Here is a 16,354-nt window from a genome sequence, read left to right as displayed (position 1 = left end):
GAATGTTCACCAATTGTATTAAACTCCTTACATGTGGAAAGCTAGCATGTCAGGCTGAAACTCTCTTCTCTCCTTGCTAGCTTTCTGCAGCCAGGCAATATGTTTACTTTGTGGAGCATTCAGATTTGAACAAGTGGTACAGTCTAGCGAGGACCATACTAGTTAGGGTTTTTGTTTTTGGTATGTTTGAATTGGCTCTGAGGGGCTGAGTTGTCTGTCTGTCAGATCAACACTTGTGGTACCGGCTATATAAACCCAAACTCTGTTAAGGCATCTCTGTCCCCTCATGGCTGAACAAAGCTGGCAGGGCCTGAAGCAGGTCTTCACAAGGCAAATGTCCCTGAGGGCGAGAACCAACCTTGATTTGGTGTGGGAGGGCTGAGGTCAACTTTTATGCAATTAATTATTGCATTAATAATGAAAAATAATTATTTAAAGCACTTTGAATATATAATTAAAGAGAGATTAAACACAGAAAATGAGATATGAAGAATTTGATTTCACTATTCTAGAATCAGTAAAACAGCTTTATTTTAAAAATGTTAGTAACTGTTTTCCCCAACTAAATTTGTCCCCCGCTCAGCTGCTGCTAGCCCACCTGAGGAAAACATACAGGTACCTGAATCGTGCCAGTATTTTGTTTTTTCTGTTGTGGAATGAATAGCAGATTGGGGTGTGTGATCTAGACTGGGAGAATGTCATGAAGAAGCATCTCCAAGATAGGGCTGAGAGAGATTCCTGCCTGCAACCTTGGAGAAGCTGCTGCCGGTCTGTGTAGACAATACTGAGCTAGATGGACCAGTGGTCTGACTCGGTAGAAGGCAGCTTCCTGTGTTCCTAATAGTTGGATACCCCCTCACTGGGCACCACTACTCCATTCAAAACTCCCTTGCCCCTTTTATCCATACAGTGACCCCATGAGATAGATTAGACTGCACGGGTGAGTGAGTGACTGGCCCAAAGTCGCCCTGTAAACTTTAGGACTGAGCAGTACTTTGGTTTTCTTCTTTGGCTAAATACACCTGATGGTCCCCTGGCAGGTATGTTGTGCTGGACCTGATGGAGAGCGACCTACACCAAATCATCCATTCCTCTCAGCCCCTCACTTTGGAGCATGTGCGCTACTTCCTCTACCAGCTCCTCCGGGGCCTCAAGTACATCCATTCGGCCAATGTCATCCACCGGGACCTCAAGCCCAGCAACCTGCTGATCAACGAGAACTGCGAGCTCAAGATCGGTGACTTTGGGATGGCCCGAGGCCTCTGCACCAAGCCCGACGAGTACAAGTACTTCATGACTGAGTATGTGGCCACCCGATGGTACCGTGCCCCGGAGTTGATGCTTTCCCTGCACGAGTACACCCAGGCCATTGACATGTGGTCGGTGGGCTGCATTTTTGCCGAGATGCTGGGACGGAAGCAGCTCTTTCCTGGCAAGAACTACATCCACCAGTTGCAGCTCATTATCACTGTCTTGGGGACCCCTCCAGCTAAAGTGGTCCACTCCATTGGGGCTGATCGGGTGCGGGCCTACATCCAGAGCCTCCCGTTGCGCCAACCGGTGCCTTGGGAGAGCCTCTACCAGAATGCTGACCGGAAGGCCTTGTTTCTCCTCTCCAAGATGCTGCGCTTTGACCCCCGGGAGCGGATCTCGGTGGTTGAGGCCCTCAATTACCCCTTCCTGGCCAAGTACCATGACCCCGACGATGAACCCAACTGCGTGCCAGCCTTTGATTTTGACTTTGACAAACAGGTGCTCACCAAAGAGCAGATCAAGGAAGCCATTGTGGCGGAAATCAATGATTTCCATGACCGCCGGGAGGGCATCCGGCGGCAGATCAGCTTCAAGCCAACACTGCGGCCAGCTGTTGACGGTGGCTGTGTGGATGCCTCGGGCCAAGCCCTCCTCCTTCGGTGCCATGATGTGGACATGCCCAGTGCTGGTTCCCCTCGGGCTGCCGACAGCGATTATGCGATGGCGTCTCCCACACCTTACCCACTGCCAGAGACGATTGACCTCACTTCTCCCCTCATGACTGCTGCTGTTGCGCAGCCTGAGGTGAAGGTTGAGGCAGAGGTGCCTGCCGCTCCTCCCAAACGGGAAGGGGCCATCTCGGATGACACTAAAGCCGCCCTCAAGGCCGTCATCTTAAAATCTGCTCTCCGGAATAAGAACAAAGGTAAGACAAAAGAGTTTGATTCAGTCAAGTTACACGAGGCACCCAGTGGACTGGAAATTTGAGTTTCCTTTCTTTTTTCCTTAATGCAGAGGTTTTCAGCACTGGGACCCCAGATGATGTTGGACTACAACTCTCATCACACACATCTTCAGTGTGGCTGTCCATGATGGGAGTTGTAGTCCCACATCTGGGGACCCAAGGTTGAGAATCCTGATTTAATGTGTTTATCTTGCCTTTCTGTTTAAGAAGACTTGCAATAAAATAAAATATATAAACCCATTGATCGCATAATCCTGTTTAAAAATCGGATGAGGAGGGGGAGCACACCATGTACATCTTCCGTCAAATGGGAGAGTAAGGCTGGCTCTTAATTTTTAAAAGGAAGTAAAGTCGGTGCCATGTGAGCATCTCTGGGGGAGGGGGTCAGTAAATGGGTGCTTCCAGAACAAAAGTCCTAACCTTGGATGATGAGGACACCTAGGGCAAAACCTAGACAGGTGAACTCAGGGGATGGGCATGCCTCGCTACTTATCCCTAAGTCAATATTCCAGAGACCACCACAGAACTGAATTCAGAGGCAATGAAAACAATCCTCCTGCTAAGCAATGGCTGATATACAAAGCAAGGATGCACTGGTGAAGTTGAGAGAGCAGCCTAACAGAACTTCCCAACTAACTGCAGCAAGGAAGGGGCCATTTTTAATTCCCTCCCCTTCCTCAAGGAGCCCAAAAATAAGTCCCTGAAGGCTGTGCGGGGACCCTCGGGGACATATTTTTTGGGTGCCATAGACTAGAGGACTGCCCAGGGAAGGGGAGGACATCAAACACTGCTGTCTCCCTGTTGGGGAGTTTTGTTAGGCTGCTGTTCATCCTTGCTCTGTATGTCAGCGTATATTTATAAATCAATTTGAACAAATTTTCCTTATTCATAAGCCATGCATTCATAAACCATGCTTTATAAATATTGCTTGTTTTTTATATTTCTATCCTACTCTGTCTTTGAAGAGCCCAGATATTAATGATTGATTGATTGATTTGATTTCTCTACTGCCCTTCCAAAAATGGCTCAGGGCGGTTTATACAGAGAAATAACAAACAAATAAGATGGAACCCTGTCCCTAAAGGGCTCACAATCTAAAAAGAAACACAAGATAGACACCAGCAACAGTCACTAGAAGTACTATGCTGGGGGTGGAGAGGGCCAGTTACTCTCCGCCTGCTAAATAAAGAGAATCACCACATTAAAAGGTGCCTCTTTGCCAAGTTAGCAGGGTTATCCTCAGAACAACCCTGTGAGGTAGGTTAGGCTGTGAAATAAATGACTGGCCCAGAGTTGGAACCCTAATTCTCTCAGAAGGTGTGTGTTCACGAGGGTGAAAGCAAGCAGGTTCTCAAGGAGGAGTCTCTGAAAGGTTTGTATTTCTCAAGATGGATAATGGACTCAGGCTTGTCTGTGGCTTCAAGCCTCAGTCTCCAAGTGCTGGCCCCACATGCTGCTGGGGGGGCAGTGCAGATTATTCAGCTTCACCAAAACTTTGCATAAACATAATAAACGGCTAGTCAGGGAGCCACATTTAGGGTTAATGAGAAATGCCACTGGGCCCAGGAAGTTTTTCACACCCGGCTTTTAGTTTGCATCTCCTCCGGAATCTGGGTTTTTCATCATGTGTTAGAGTATAGCCCGATTTATATCCGGGGTAAAAAAAAACCCACTTTTTGCGTCGGGTTTTTTTTGGGGGGCAACTATGAAGTCGCAGTAAAGCCTCACCAAAAATCCGCCGTAAAGCCTGCTGTCTGGGAAAGCCCCTGGGCCTTACAGTGAAGGACACTGATCGAGAGAGAAGGGATGCCAGGACTGTGGAGCGATCTTCTAAAGCTGCCCTCTCTGTTTCACAGATACTCCCTCTTCTGTCCCGGAGACGCCTGATATCCGGAGGCCGGTGACAGCGAAGGAGCGCCAGCGTGAGCGAGAGGAAAAGCGGAAGCGCCGTCAGGAGCGGGCCAAGGAGCGCGAGAAGCAGAAGAAGGAGAAAGAGAAGGAGCGCAAGGACATGCTGACGGAGAATGACCGGAACCTCCTGGAAAGGTGGACCAAGATGGTGGACCGCAACCAAAACAAGCCCACCCAGAACGGATCTGTGGTCCCACCGCAGGCGGCCACCGCTGGCCATATCTTGCCTCAGACTCCTTCTGCCAACCATTTGCCTCCTCAGGCACCCCCCTCCAACCACATCCCACCCACACCTCCCAGCAATGCCCCTGCAGCCGCTGATTTCCTCACCTTCTCGGACAAGGGGGTGTCTGGCATGGGACCCAAGCTCACTCTCGTCCCTGTGGGTACGGAACTAGCCCCGGTCCAGGCCTCCAATGCCAATGTTGTCCACTTCTTCCCGGCACAAACCGCTCCATTCCTGGTTGCCGCCTCTCCTTGCCCAAAAGCTGCCCCCGCAAAACCAGAGTGCCTCCTAAGTGTCAAGTACACCCACGGCCAGATGTTCCAAGCCCCGTATGGCGTCGCAGCCTCCAACACCTGGAGTAGCATCCCCCATTCTGAGAACTGGGCTGTGGCCCGTCAGCTGCCAGTGACTCAGCCAGAGGTGACCCCCCCTAGTGGCACACTACCAGAACAGGCCATGAGTTACGGGCCTCGCGTTGACGTGGAACAGTCCCTGTTCCTGACAGAGATGGGCAAGTCTGAGCTACCGCCACGAGGTTTGGTCGGAGAAGAGACCCGAGGGCCCAGCCAGCAACAGATGGCCATGGGGCTGTCTCAGGAGACCAGCATGCCTTTGGAGGCGCCCGATATCAATGTGGTGACGCAGCAGCTGTCCAGGTCCCAGGTAATGGCCTTCCAGTGGCTGCTTCTGTTGGTCTAGACTCATCCTCTTTCAGGGAGACTCTAGTGACAGGCTCATTGCAGACTTTTGAGGGCACTTGGTGTCTGGCTCACTGTAGGAGGTGCAGCCTTTAGCCCTGGGTGGGATCGTCATTAAACCTGGCTGTGTGGTGAAGTGGGTGTCAGATTACTCCATCGCCTCCATTGGTCAATTGCAGCGTTGTCTATATTCGACCACGGCTATATTTATACAGCAGGCCTGTTATCTCCTGGATCGTGGTTTTGCATATCTATAGTTGGGTCTTAGAGACCCGGTTTCTTTCTCTGCAGGTAGGAAAAGTAGGCGAAATGCATGTATCTGCAGTTTCTGGGTTTCTGGAAATGACTTCCGGTGTTAGTTCCGGCCACCGTTTTGCAGCACAGAGCCATTGGGTAGCTCTTAAAAGAATCCCACTCCTCCACCCCCAATATTTGCAAAAGTTTGAAAATTCAGAATTCTTCTTCTTGTGGCCTTAAAAAAAAAAAAAAAAAAAAAGCTTAAGGAACCTAACCCCTGGATTCCCACAGGGGTAAGGTTTCAAGAGGCCCTCCCCCCCATATTGCTTTTCAACAAAAGTTCGCAAAGTGCTTTATGTAGAAAAATAAAGGAGAGCGTTCCCTGTCCCAAAAGGGCTCACAGTCTAAGAAGAAATGCAAGGTAAACACCAGCAACAACCATAGGAGGGTTGCTGTGCTGGGGTTGGATAGGGACCGTTTACTCTGCACTTAAAAAGTGAACCAGTAAATCCAGAACAGTGATCCAGAACCAGGAAATCAGAACAGTGAGAGCTCCCGAAGAGCCCTGCTGGATTAGATCAAAGGTCCTGTTTGCTCAGCACCCTCTTTCCCACAGTAGCCAAAGCAGATGCCCAAATTGGTCAGGCAAGGTGACTCAACATTTCTGCCACGAAAAGGTGGATTCTACCCATTTGCTTTTTTTGAATAACTGACGCATTGTCAGGGGTGGGATGGCAAGAAGCCGTGCAGACTTCTAAAAGTACCTGTTGGCCGGAGCTGCTGTTAGGTGCTTGTGCACTTCCGTGCTATGGCCTTAAGAGCTAGTTAAACAAACCCCCAGAGTGCTGAGATTCTACATTTTGGGCCCAAACCTCAGAATATGACACAACCTTGCTTGATAACCTAGGCTTGGGATGCCAGTCAATTAGTCAAAACATATTATAAGTAACTTCTTTGTCTAATTTACCATTTAAATGGTAAGTAGCATGCACTAAAGTGTATGTATTGCTCTATGGTAGGAATTCCCAAGCTTGGGTCTCCAGAGGTTGTGGAACTACAACTCCCATCATTCCCAGCCACAATGGCTTTTGGCCATTGTGGCTGGGGATGATGGAAGTTGTAGTTCCACAACATCTGGGGACAAAATTGAGGACCCCTGCCCTATTTAACCTTTTAAAAAAATGAAAACTTCTTCTAAAAACAAACGATTCTTTAGGACTTAGGGATATGTGATTTGCTTTCAGTTGGGACACTAGAAAATAAGTTTGAAAACAGTTGTCCTAGGGGATGGTAGCTTTACATAAATTAGCATCTCTTTGGTTGCTGTTCTAAAGCATTAATGCTTTAAATAGCCAACCAGTTAACTCATTCTGGCCTGGATCCTGAACAGAACATAGTTTATTTCGGTCATTGACCAGAAACATTATCACACACAACAGAACACAATTTGCATAAAATATAACAAAACTTAGCCACTGTGTTGGTATATTTAGGATTAAAATTTGACAATAAAATTCTTAAGAGAGACTCATCTGGATAACCAGGAAACATCACAAGATACGGCAAGATAAGTGTTGATCGATCATTCTTGTAGAGGTCACAATGTAAAATAGCATGTTCAGTAGTCTCGATATCGCCTGACCCGCAAGGGCAAAGTCGGGATGCATAAGGAACCCCCCTAAACCTCCCTTGGAGCACCGCTGTAGGGAGCGCATTTAATCGAGCTAAAGATAGCGCCCGCCTGAACTTGGAAAAAGAAATATTATTTAAGTATGCAGCAGGTTTTGTGTTAAAAAGCTGATCTCCAAGGTAAACACCTTTTGGGATTTTGGCAACTTCTAACTGTAGATCAATGTCAGAAATACGTTGTTTAATAGACTTCCTAGCACAATCATAACCCAAACTAATAAGCATATCCAGTGAAAACCCGTAAGATTGGGATTTTGTTTTAACAAGGTGCTTCCTGGATCCTGAGAAAGCTAGCTGTGACAGCTTGCCGTTGGAATGAATGAGACTGGCGTTAACTGGGACTAACTCTTCCCATTGGCTTCAGTGGGACTTAAGTGCAACTAATTCCTTTGGATCGGTGCCCAAGTTTTCTTTTTTGCAGACTGCAGTCAAATGCCCGCATTATCATAGCCTTTATCTAGCCTGGTGGAATAGTTTGGATGTTGTCCACTGTGCTCTTTCACTCAGGGTGGAAGATCTCTTTGCCTCTGCAGGGCCTTCTTTGTCTTGGATTGGTTGTCAGTTGCCTAGGAAGCTGCCTCTGATGGAGTCAGACCCTTGGTCCACCTAGCCCAGTACTATCTACACTGACTAGCAGCAGCTCTTTAAGGTTTCAGGCAGGATTTTCTCCCTGCCCACCCTGGAGATGCCAGGAACTGAACCCGGCAGCCTTCTGAGTTCAAAGCAGATGCTCTTCCACTGATCTATGGTTCTTCCCTTGGTCCCCGATGCCATCTTATGCTTTTGATCTCTGCATGAGGAATGAGTGCACTCTTTTCTTGATTCCAGGTGGAAGACCTCCTGCCCCCTGTCTTCTCTGGCACCCCCAAAGGCAGTGGTGCTGGCTATGGGGTTGGGTTTGACCTGGAAGAATTTCTGAATCAGTCCTTCGACATGGTTGGGGAAAACAGGGAGAGGTAAGAGAAATGTTCTCCTGCGCATTATAGGTGGAGCAGGGTGGTGGGGTTTTGATGAGTGGAGCAAGTGCATTTCATACATACTTGCCTTTTTAATTGGGACTGGCGTGTCCACAACACAGCCTGCGAGTGTTGCCTGGCAGTAGATGGCTCATGGCACCTAGGCTTGTGTAGGCTAGCTGGGTGAGTCGCCGCTCTTTTGGCTGTGATTGGCTTGGCTGCTGTGACATCACTGAGGTCAGTGCAGCCTTGAGCTTGGCAGATGAGAGAGCTGAGGAGGAGGAACCTTCAGCACTGGAATTCTAAGGTCAGCTAGTAGCCTGGTTAAATTAAACCACATATGTGTGTCCTGGGAGCTTTGGAATGAAGCCTTATTGAGGCAACTTGAGCACTTTCAGTCATTTGCTGATCAAAGACAGGCAACACATGCTACTTAAAGTATGTATGTTGATATTGTGTCATTTCCTGTTGAGAACTGAAGATAGTACTTGGGACTTTCTGCTCCCAGCATCTGACATAAGGACAGTTCCAAGGGGAACGGAATCAGCTGTGTTACTACCATGTCAATGATTGTAGCTATAAGCAAATGTTCATGTTGTTACCCACTGGCAAGAGAACCTCTCCTACTCCAAGGACAAGCTCACATTAGTAAGATAGCAGCAAATGTGCTCCATCTTGGTTAGTCCAAGATATTGTTTCCTGTTTTTGAAGAAGTTTTTTTTTAACAGGATTACATTGGATAATATTTTGCCCCTGAAGAAGGCTTCGGCCGAAACGTGTTGGGCTCAGATAAACAAGTTTACAGCACCATGGGACTTTTGTCTCTTCACTTGCAACTGCATTTGGTGCTTCTGGTTTTTCTTCATATTCTTACAAAACCTTTAAATATTAGTGTTTGAAATGTGCAGTAATGGAATCAAAATATTTGGATTTTGCTTCTGATTCTGTTATTGACATAGGGTCTGAAATGTGCAAAATATGTTACATATTTTGCACATTTCAGATGCTATCTATTAGTGATGTGCCCGGACCGGTTCGGAGGCCATTCTACAGGCCTCCAGACCGGTCTGGACATGGGTGGTTTGGGTTCGAATGTTTTGGGGTGGGGGGTTCCTTTAAGGGCGGGGGAGCGTTTACTTACCCCTCCGACGCTTTCCAACCCCAGCGGCCATATTTCTTTTAGCTATGGGGCGGCAGGATACCTCCCTGCCACCCCTTCCCCCGCTTGGCTGCGCATGCGCCGTTGGCTCTCAGATCCCCCACCACGTGTATCTGCTGTTTCCTCTGGCTTTAAGAAGCCTTTCGGCAGTGCTACAATCATTGACAAAATAGTAACAGGCACGATTCTGTTACTCTTGAAATTGCCCATAAATATCATGCTGTGCTCCTCAGTTTGTATCCGTTGATGGGACAGTGTAATTGGCAATTGCTCTCTTGTGTCCAGCAGATCTTGCTCACTAACTTTCTGAAGTGCATGGGTTTTATTCAGTATCTTGCCCTGTGGACTTTTCTTACAAATCCATAATGAACTGCAGCATCTCTGAAGTCCACTAGGGGGTGCTCCTGTGCATATAGAAAACCACGCTGGCATAAAACTTCTAAGACATGGTTCTCAATCTTGGGTCCCCAGCTGTTGTTGGACTACAATTCCCATCATCCCCAGCCACAATGGCTATGGCTGAGGATGATGGGAATTGTAGCCCAGCAATATCTGGGGATCCAAGATTGGGAGCCCCTGATTTGAGAGGTAAAATGAGGTTTAGTGTGTTGTGCTGTGGCTGTTGATGTCCTGTATGGTGATATAAATGGAAATCCTCAATAAAACTGCCCTGAGCCATTTTTGGAAGGGTGATATAGAAATCAAATCAAATCAAATAAATAAATAAATAATAAAGGGGTGGGAAGATGGGTCAGGCTCTTAGTACTGCTTTCTAAGCACTGCTGATGTGCTCAAACTATATCTTGAGTAGACTGAGAGCTAACCATTCCTGATTGCAACAAGCGACCCATTCTTTTTTTCTTGCGGAAAATGTAAACCTTGTCCATACAGGACAGCACATATTGTGTATTTTGGTGAGTTGCTTAGTCTAGTCGTCTTCATCTTGCCTTTTAAAAATCTCTCTCTATCTCGTTTCACTGGATTAGTCAAGGTGACTCTGCCCCGCTGTCGGCCTCGCTTCTCGCTGATTGGCTGGAAGTCCATCGCATGAACCCAGCTGACATGGAGATCCTACAACAAGAACTGCAGCTGGGCTCTCCCATGATCCTTTCTGACATTCCAGACCTGCAGGACGCATGAAAGTGGCGAATCCCATCTGCCAACCTCCTCCTTTTTTCTCTTCCTCTCTTGACTGGCTGTGAAAAGGCTCGGTTCTGTTCTTAACGGATGTTCTGTTTGCCTTCCTGAGTCCTCTGGCTGGGAACAGTCACCACAGTGCCTGTTTTCCTCCTCCCCCTTCCTTAACAAAAAAAAGAAGGCGCCAAAACTGGATCAGGCCTGGTTGGTGTTTCAGCTAGAGGCCTTAAACAAAGGTGTGAGGGAACCCTGGAACAACGGTGCGGTGGGAATCGGGAATTTGAAGCTGCTCAGTAGGGACCTTGGTCATGACACCAAGGGGGTTCTCCGTTGCCTTGGAAATGCATACCAAGTAAACTCCTTCCTGACCCCTCACTGTGTTTCCTGATCTTGTGGCCTAAAGCTGTACGGTTCCTTCCACGCTTGGGAGATGAAAAGTTGAGGGATGTGTGCTTCTACAGACCAGTCCTCCAAGACCACTGAGAAGCCAAGAGACAGATGGGTGCCAATTGCAGCCCCTGTGCTGGAGAAGGTAAACTGACCAAAGCTTTGGCTATTGTGCTGTATTGGCCAGGCAGGTAGATGCAGCCCTCTCTCCTCGCACCCAGAAAGCTTGATGGTGCTGGTCTTGCCTGTGCACGTTAAGGCCGGTTTTGAGCCAGTTGTGTGACAAAGGAAGCACCTGTTGCCTTGGTCTTGAAGCTGAGTTTGCTGGAACATCTTAAGGGGCGGAGTACTCGGAATGTCGGCAGCTGCTGCCCACTGAGGCAGACCATTGGTCCATCTAGCTCAGTATTGTCCACTCTGACTGGCAGCAGCTCTCCATGGCTTCAGGCAGGAATTTTTCTCAGCTCTACCTGGAGATGCTGACGATCGAACCTGAGACCTTTTGCATACGAAGTAGGAGCTCAACCACTGAGTGACAGCCCCATCCCTTTAGCATTCTCTCAAAAGTGTGTAGCGCTCCCTGGAAATGCCACAGGCCTTGGCCCTAAATCTGGGGTAGGCAGTTTACTGTGTCTGGGAATGATGGGAGTTGTAGTCCCACATCAGCTGTAGAGCCAAGGTTGCCTATTCTTGACTTAAAGGGTGATCCCGACTATCATGGGGATGGCATGACAGGGTCACCTTGTGGGGACAGAAGGAGCTGCTTCATACCAAGTCATGTTGTGGTTCATCTAGACCTGTACTCTGCACCCCAAAAGTTCTGGATAGAGTGTTTTCCTGGTTCATGAGATTATTTATGACTGGAAGTACTGGAGATTGAACTTCTGGTCCTTCTTTGGTGGCCTTTCTTTTAAATGGCTGCATCCATCCTTACTTGTGGGTAAAACCAATGTTCAGGAGTACTGGAGAGCTGCTGGTCTTGGGGGCAGGGCAGGGGGTGTACATATGTTCCTCACGGCAATGAGGCATTAGCATTAAGAAAGGGCTGCAGAACTTCAGCTCTTCAGCTGTTGTTGGACTACAGCTCCCATCATCCCTAGCCACACTGACCAGTAGTCAGGGATGATAGGAGTTGTAGTCCAGCACCTGCTGGAGGACCAAGTTGTGCAGCCCAGCATTAAGGACTTGCTCGGCATTAGAAAAGAGTTCCCAACCTTGAGTTGTAGCCCAGCAACTTCTGGGGACCCAAGGTGGTGAATTCCTGCATTGGGGGTCGCTTGCCGTGTTTTCATCCAGGAAAAGGCTTCTGTCTTCCTAGAACAGGGCTGCATAACATTTGGCCCTCCTGCTGGTGTTGGACTACAATTCCCATCCTACCTATTGGTCACTGTGGCTGGGGATGATGGAAGTTGAAGTCTAAAAAGAATGGAAGGGCGGAAGCTGGGCAGCCCTGTTCTAGAAGCTCTGAAGGAAGCCGAAGTCCCACAGATGTAGCTTTTAGCTAGGGTTGTGCCGAAACACGATTTGGCTGTCCGGATCATGAGCACCTCCCCTTAAGCGAGGGCTTTCACACCTCCTTTAAAGAAGGAGAGCAGGTCTGTACCTGCTCCTTCTCCACTTGTCACTATTGCTGCCCTCCCAACACTCCCCCAGCTATGCCCATGTGCATCGTCTCTCCCAGCTGCCACACACATGGCCTCTTAGCTGGGGGGGGGGAGCATTGGGAGGGTGGCAATGGGGGCGAGTGGAGGAGGAGCAAGTACGGACCTGCTCTCCTTCCCTTTAAAGGGGCTGTGAAAGCCCTCGGGTTCTAAAGGGATGTGCACACGATTCGGACAGCTGAATCGTATTTCAGCACATCCCTACTTTTAGCCCTATCTGTGTCATGAGGAAAAATGGCACTTGCACTGAAGTAGGGTGACAGTCCACTCTCTTTCTGGGAAGAGAGACTATATCCTGGATGGAATATGGTAGTGTTTGATACTTATTAACTAGGCTGAGTAACTAATGTTGGCATATGGCATAGTCCCACTTCTGTGGGCAAAATGGCTGCTCCCCCTCTAATTTGCACACTTTCCCAGTCCCTTTAACTTCTTCCTCCTCTGTCTGTTCCTTCTGGGCATTTCTGGCAACAGCTGAGGCTTTGCTTCACTCACACTGGCTGTTGCCTTTGTTGGGGCCACTTTCCTGTGTCTACCCAAAATGAGTGAACACAGCCACTTGATGGGAGCATGTCCTCCTGAAGATATGGCTCATGAGGTGGTTGTGTTCCCTCACGCAGACCAATCTACATGCCATATCCGCCACTTGAAGGTAGTTGAGTCCAGGTCCCATGTGTCCAGCGTCCCTATCTTGCTAAGATAAGGGGTCTACACACTTCGGCTCTTCACATGATGTTGTGGATATGTATGCGAACCACTCTTACGTTGGAGGAAGGGGGTTGCCACAATGAAGGCTCTTCCAAATGGTTTCCACTTGGCTGTAATATGCTTAATGAGGCCCAGCCATGAAGGATGAGCGAACCTCTTGGGCGGCCATCTTGTTTCTTTTTTACTGGGCTTAGCATGGTTGAAAATGTAGGTTGTAATACCCTAGAAGAGGTTACCCGCGCTTCCAGGAGTGCCTTCACAAGGCTTGCTTTGTTTTACACACAGCTGGCCCTGAGGACTTCCTTGTTTACACAAATCTAGATTGGAAGGATGTTACTTTTTTTTTATTTTTTAAAGAACCCCTTTATATATCACCCTGTCGAAACTGACCCAGGATTCTGGAATTTTCCTCATTCTTAGTATGGTCTCTTGTGTTTTTCTGAGGAACTGTGAATTTTCATATTGGAGATAACTCTCCTCTCTCATAATAGCTGCCGAAGACTATAGAGGAACACAACTGGCCTGTTGATTTGAACTGGCCTTAAGAGATTACTTGTGGGGTCCAGATATTGTCGTGGCTTCAAGAGTAACAACACCTTTCCATGAAAAAGGTTTACACACTAGTTTGTCAATTTGAGCCTCTCTCTCTCTTCTGCATCTCCTTGCAGAAGATGGGATTGAAATCTTGCATAGTTCTAGAGGTAGGTATTTGGAGACTCTTGGTGCTAGGATAGTAGAGTGGAAATGCAAAACCCACCTCTGACAATCCAGAGGTCAGATCTGAAATGGGTTCCTGGATAGGTTGTTGAATCTGTATGTACAATTTTGTTTGTCTGAGCTTTCAGGGCTGTTGGGATGTGTGATGGTTTTTCCAAGTTGTGATGTGCTATGTGGTATTGCCACTGAAATTTCTATTAAAAAGATGACTTGTAAAAATAAAAAAATAATGTTGTTTTCTAGTGATGATTGTATGATTTGGAGTTTGGATGGGTGATCCTCCTTAACAGAGCGCACTTGCTTTTTTGCAAAACCATTTTTTGGGCCTACAGATTTTGTTAAGTGAACTTTCTGGTATTCTAAACTTATCAGATCTCACAGAGATGTTCTAGCCTGTAGTCTCTGTGACCCAGGAGGACTAAAGTCTATATAATGCTGAAGCCCTGCTCATCTGGACTTGTTCATGCATGAAGTGATGCCAAAACCAGGTCCATAGGCCTGCATTGAGATGTTTGAACAATTCCATGTGGGAAATAGAGAGCCGGTGTCTTGTTCAAGGCCTCTTTGCCTGCACTGCTTTGAGACCGTCCTCTTTTTAAAAGCCCCGAACCTCATGTGGTGCTTTTTTTCTCTCCAGCAAAATGATGCCGTCTCAGGGATTCAAGCGGACACATTCATGTAAAAAGAATCTGCACACAGAGTTGTGTAACTCTGTCCAGGAGACAGCTGTTGGTAATCACATGTGCTGAAATGTGATCAGCTCTGAGATGGAACGTTTGCATTAATGTCAGCTATCACTGGATCTAGGCCAGCTTCTTGTCAGAGGAATGTCTTGTTCAAACACACCATCAAGAGGCAGGTTAGAGAGAGAAGGCAGTAGGAAAAACTGGTTTCATCTTGAGCAGCTGATCTTAACATGCTAAAGTGTGCTGGTTGCAGCTGGAGTGTTGGGAAGAGTTCATTTTCACAGATATGAGATGATTTGGATAGGTGAGTGAGGAGGAAACTTGAGCTATAAAGCTAGCCTCTGAGAATGAAACCCCACCCCCCGCCCAAACCCTTTTAAAAAGGCACTGTTTGTTTCTCGTCACTGTTGGCTTAGATTTGATATTTTGATTTCAAAATACATTTATTGACTTTGAAATTGTTGGGGGTAGGAAACCCAACAAAATTATACACAAATATAAATCAGAAAAGAAAAAGAAAACACTCACCAAAATTTATATTTGTATTAAGGTCTTCTACCCCCACTCTCACATCAGGTGTTCCCAAATACCAGAAGGGAAACCACAGTAAGAAAATTATCTCACCTCTTTGGATTTGTCTCTTATGAATTGGAGACCCAAATTTGATCATACTAACAATTTTCCAAATGTCATTCACTCAGGACATCTCAAAATCCCAGTGCTTGCAAGAAATTCTTTTTAAATTTTTATTTATTCATTAAGATGATAGAAATAAATAACATGATGCATTAACATCTCTTGAACTTCCAGCGGTTACATCTATCTATCTATCTATCTATCTATCTATCTATCTATCTATCTATCTATCTATCTATCTATCTATCTAATTCTCTTAGCCAGAATGTGTGGGGATGTGTAGGGAATGCATGGATGTGTTGGGATGTGTGGCAAGCCCCACCCCCACTGCAGCTGTGACCAATGGAAAGGCGGAGGTAGCAGGTAGTGGAGCTGCGTTGCTGAGAGGAGCCTGGCTGGGTGGGCTGCTGAGCTGCGCTGCGCCTGGCGGGGAGGGAGTCAAGGAGGAGGATGGAGGGCTGGGAAGGAGGAGGATGGGCAGTGGGTGAAGCCCCGCTGCCCTTTGGAGGGCTGGGACAGATGAGGACATGGGGCAGGGGAGATGGAGGCAGAAGGTGGGGGGAAGGGCAGGCGAGATGGGGGCAGAAAGGGGGGAATGTATTGTTGCACAGATGCATTAACATGATTGTATTAACATCTCATGAACTTCCAGCAGTTACATATGGCATATTACATATGACAATCCAAGATTCCACTTCCACCCTTTGCCAGCCTTCGCCCTCACAACGGATATTGCAGAAAGATATAAGATATGAGTAATACACTAGTCAACCCTTGCTATTAAAAGAAACCAAATCTGGAGTGTGTAGTCTTTAATCATGCAGTCTTTAATCTCTTCTGTTTCTGAGTCATATTTCAACAGCAACTTGTATATCAATCCCATTAAATGATCAACATTTTTGGTTATTAATACTTCAAATTCCGTTAAGTTTATGATCTTACCACCTTGTTTTTTTGTTTTTTTACATGATCGAACTAATTTGTAAATATTGAAACCATGAAGGTTCCTCAGACCATTCCAAAATGAGAGTTTGAATAGATGTAGGTTTTGCTTTCCCAATAGTTAAATTTTGTATGCTATATGCCTTCTCTCTTCAAAGGTCAAACTTATTAGATTTTTCTTCTTCATGAAAAAAAAAAGTTTCATATGGAAGCCAAAGGTGATAGACCTTCACAGATCCTTTTCTTATACATATCCCAAACACTTAACAGACTGTTTCTGATTGTGTGGATTTCATTTCCTGGTCATTTCTTTTTATGTTCATCCATAAAAACTTATGTAATAATAATAATTCAATTTCTATACCACCCTTCCAAAAATGGCTCAG

General features: G+C 46.9%; 1 protein-coding gene across 5 annotated transcripts in view; it reads left to right on the top strand.

Annotated features, from left to right (window-relative positions):
- The window catches only part of MAPK7 (mitogen-activated protein kinase 7), a 34,895-nt gene extending 19,441 nt beyond the window's left edge, over positions 1-15,454 (top strand). For 3 of the 5 annotated variants that reach the window (XM_053261417.1, XM_053261418.1, XM_053261416.1), the window contains exons 4-7: positions 1,041-2,179; positions 4,075-5,018; positions 7,808-7,935; positions 10,081-13,946. In XM_053261417.1, coding sequence (XP_053117392.1) covers positions 1,041-2,179; positions 4,075-5,018; positions 7,808-7,935; positions 10,081-10,234 — 2,365 coding nt within the window. In that variant the 3' untranslated portion in view covers positions 10,235-13,946. Of the gene's footprint in view, positions 1-583; positions 616-1,040; positions 2,180-4,074; positions 5,019-7,807; positions 7,936-10,080; positions 13,947-14,341 lie in introns of those variants that run through there. The other 2 variants (XR_008309781.1, XM_053261419.1) reach the window with 2 other exon arrangements.
- The last annotated feature ends 900 nt before the right edge of the window (positions 15,455-16,354 follow it).

Source organism: Hemicordylus capensis, chromosome 6 (genome assembly GCF_027244095.1).
Source record: "Hemicordylus capensis ecotype Gifberg chromosome 6, rHemCap1.1.pri, whole genome shotgun sequence".
NCBI classification, from domain to species: domain Eukaryota; kingdom Metazoa; phylum Chordata; class Lepidosauria; order Squamata; family Cordylidae; genus Hemicordylus; species Hemicordylus capensis.
The sequence above is the reverse complement of the archived record's forward strand: the minus strand, read 5'-3'. Positions and strand labels throughout refer to the sequence as shown.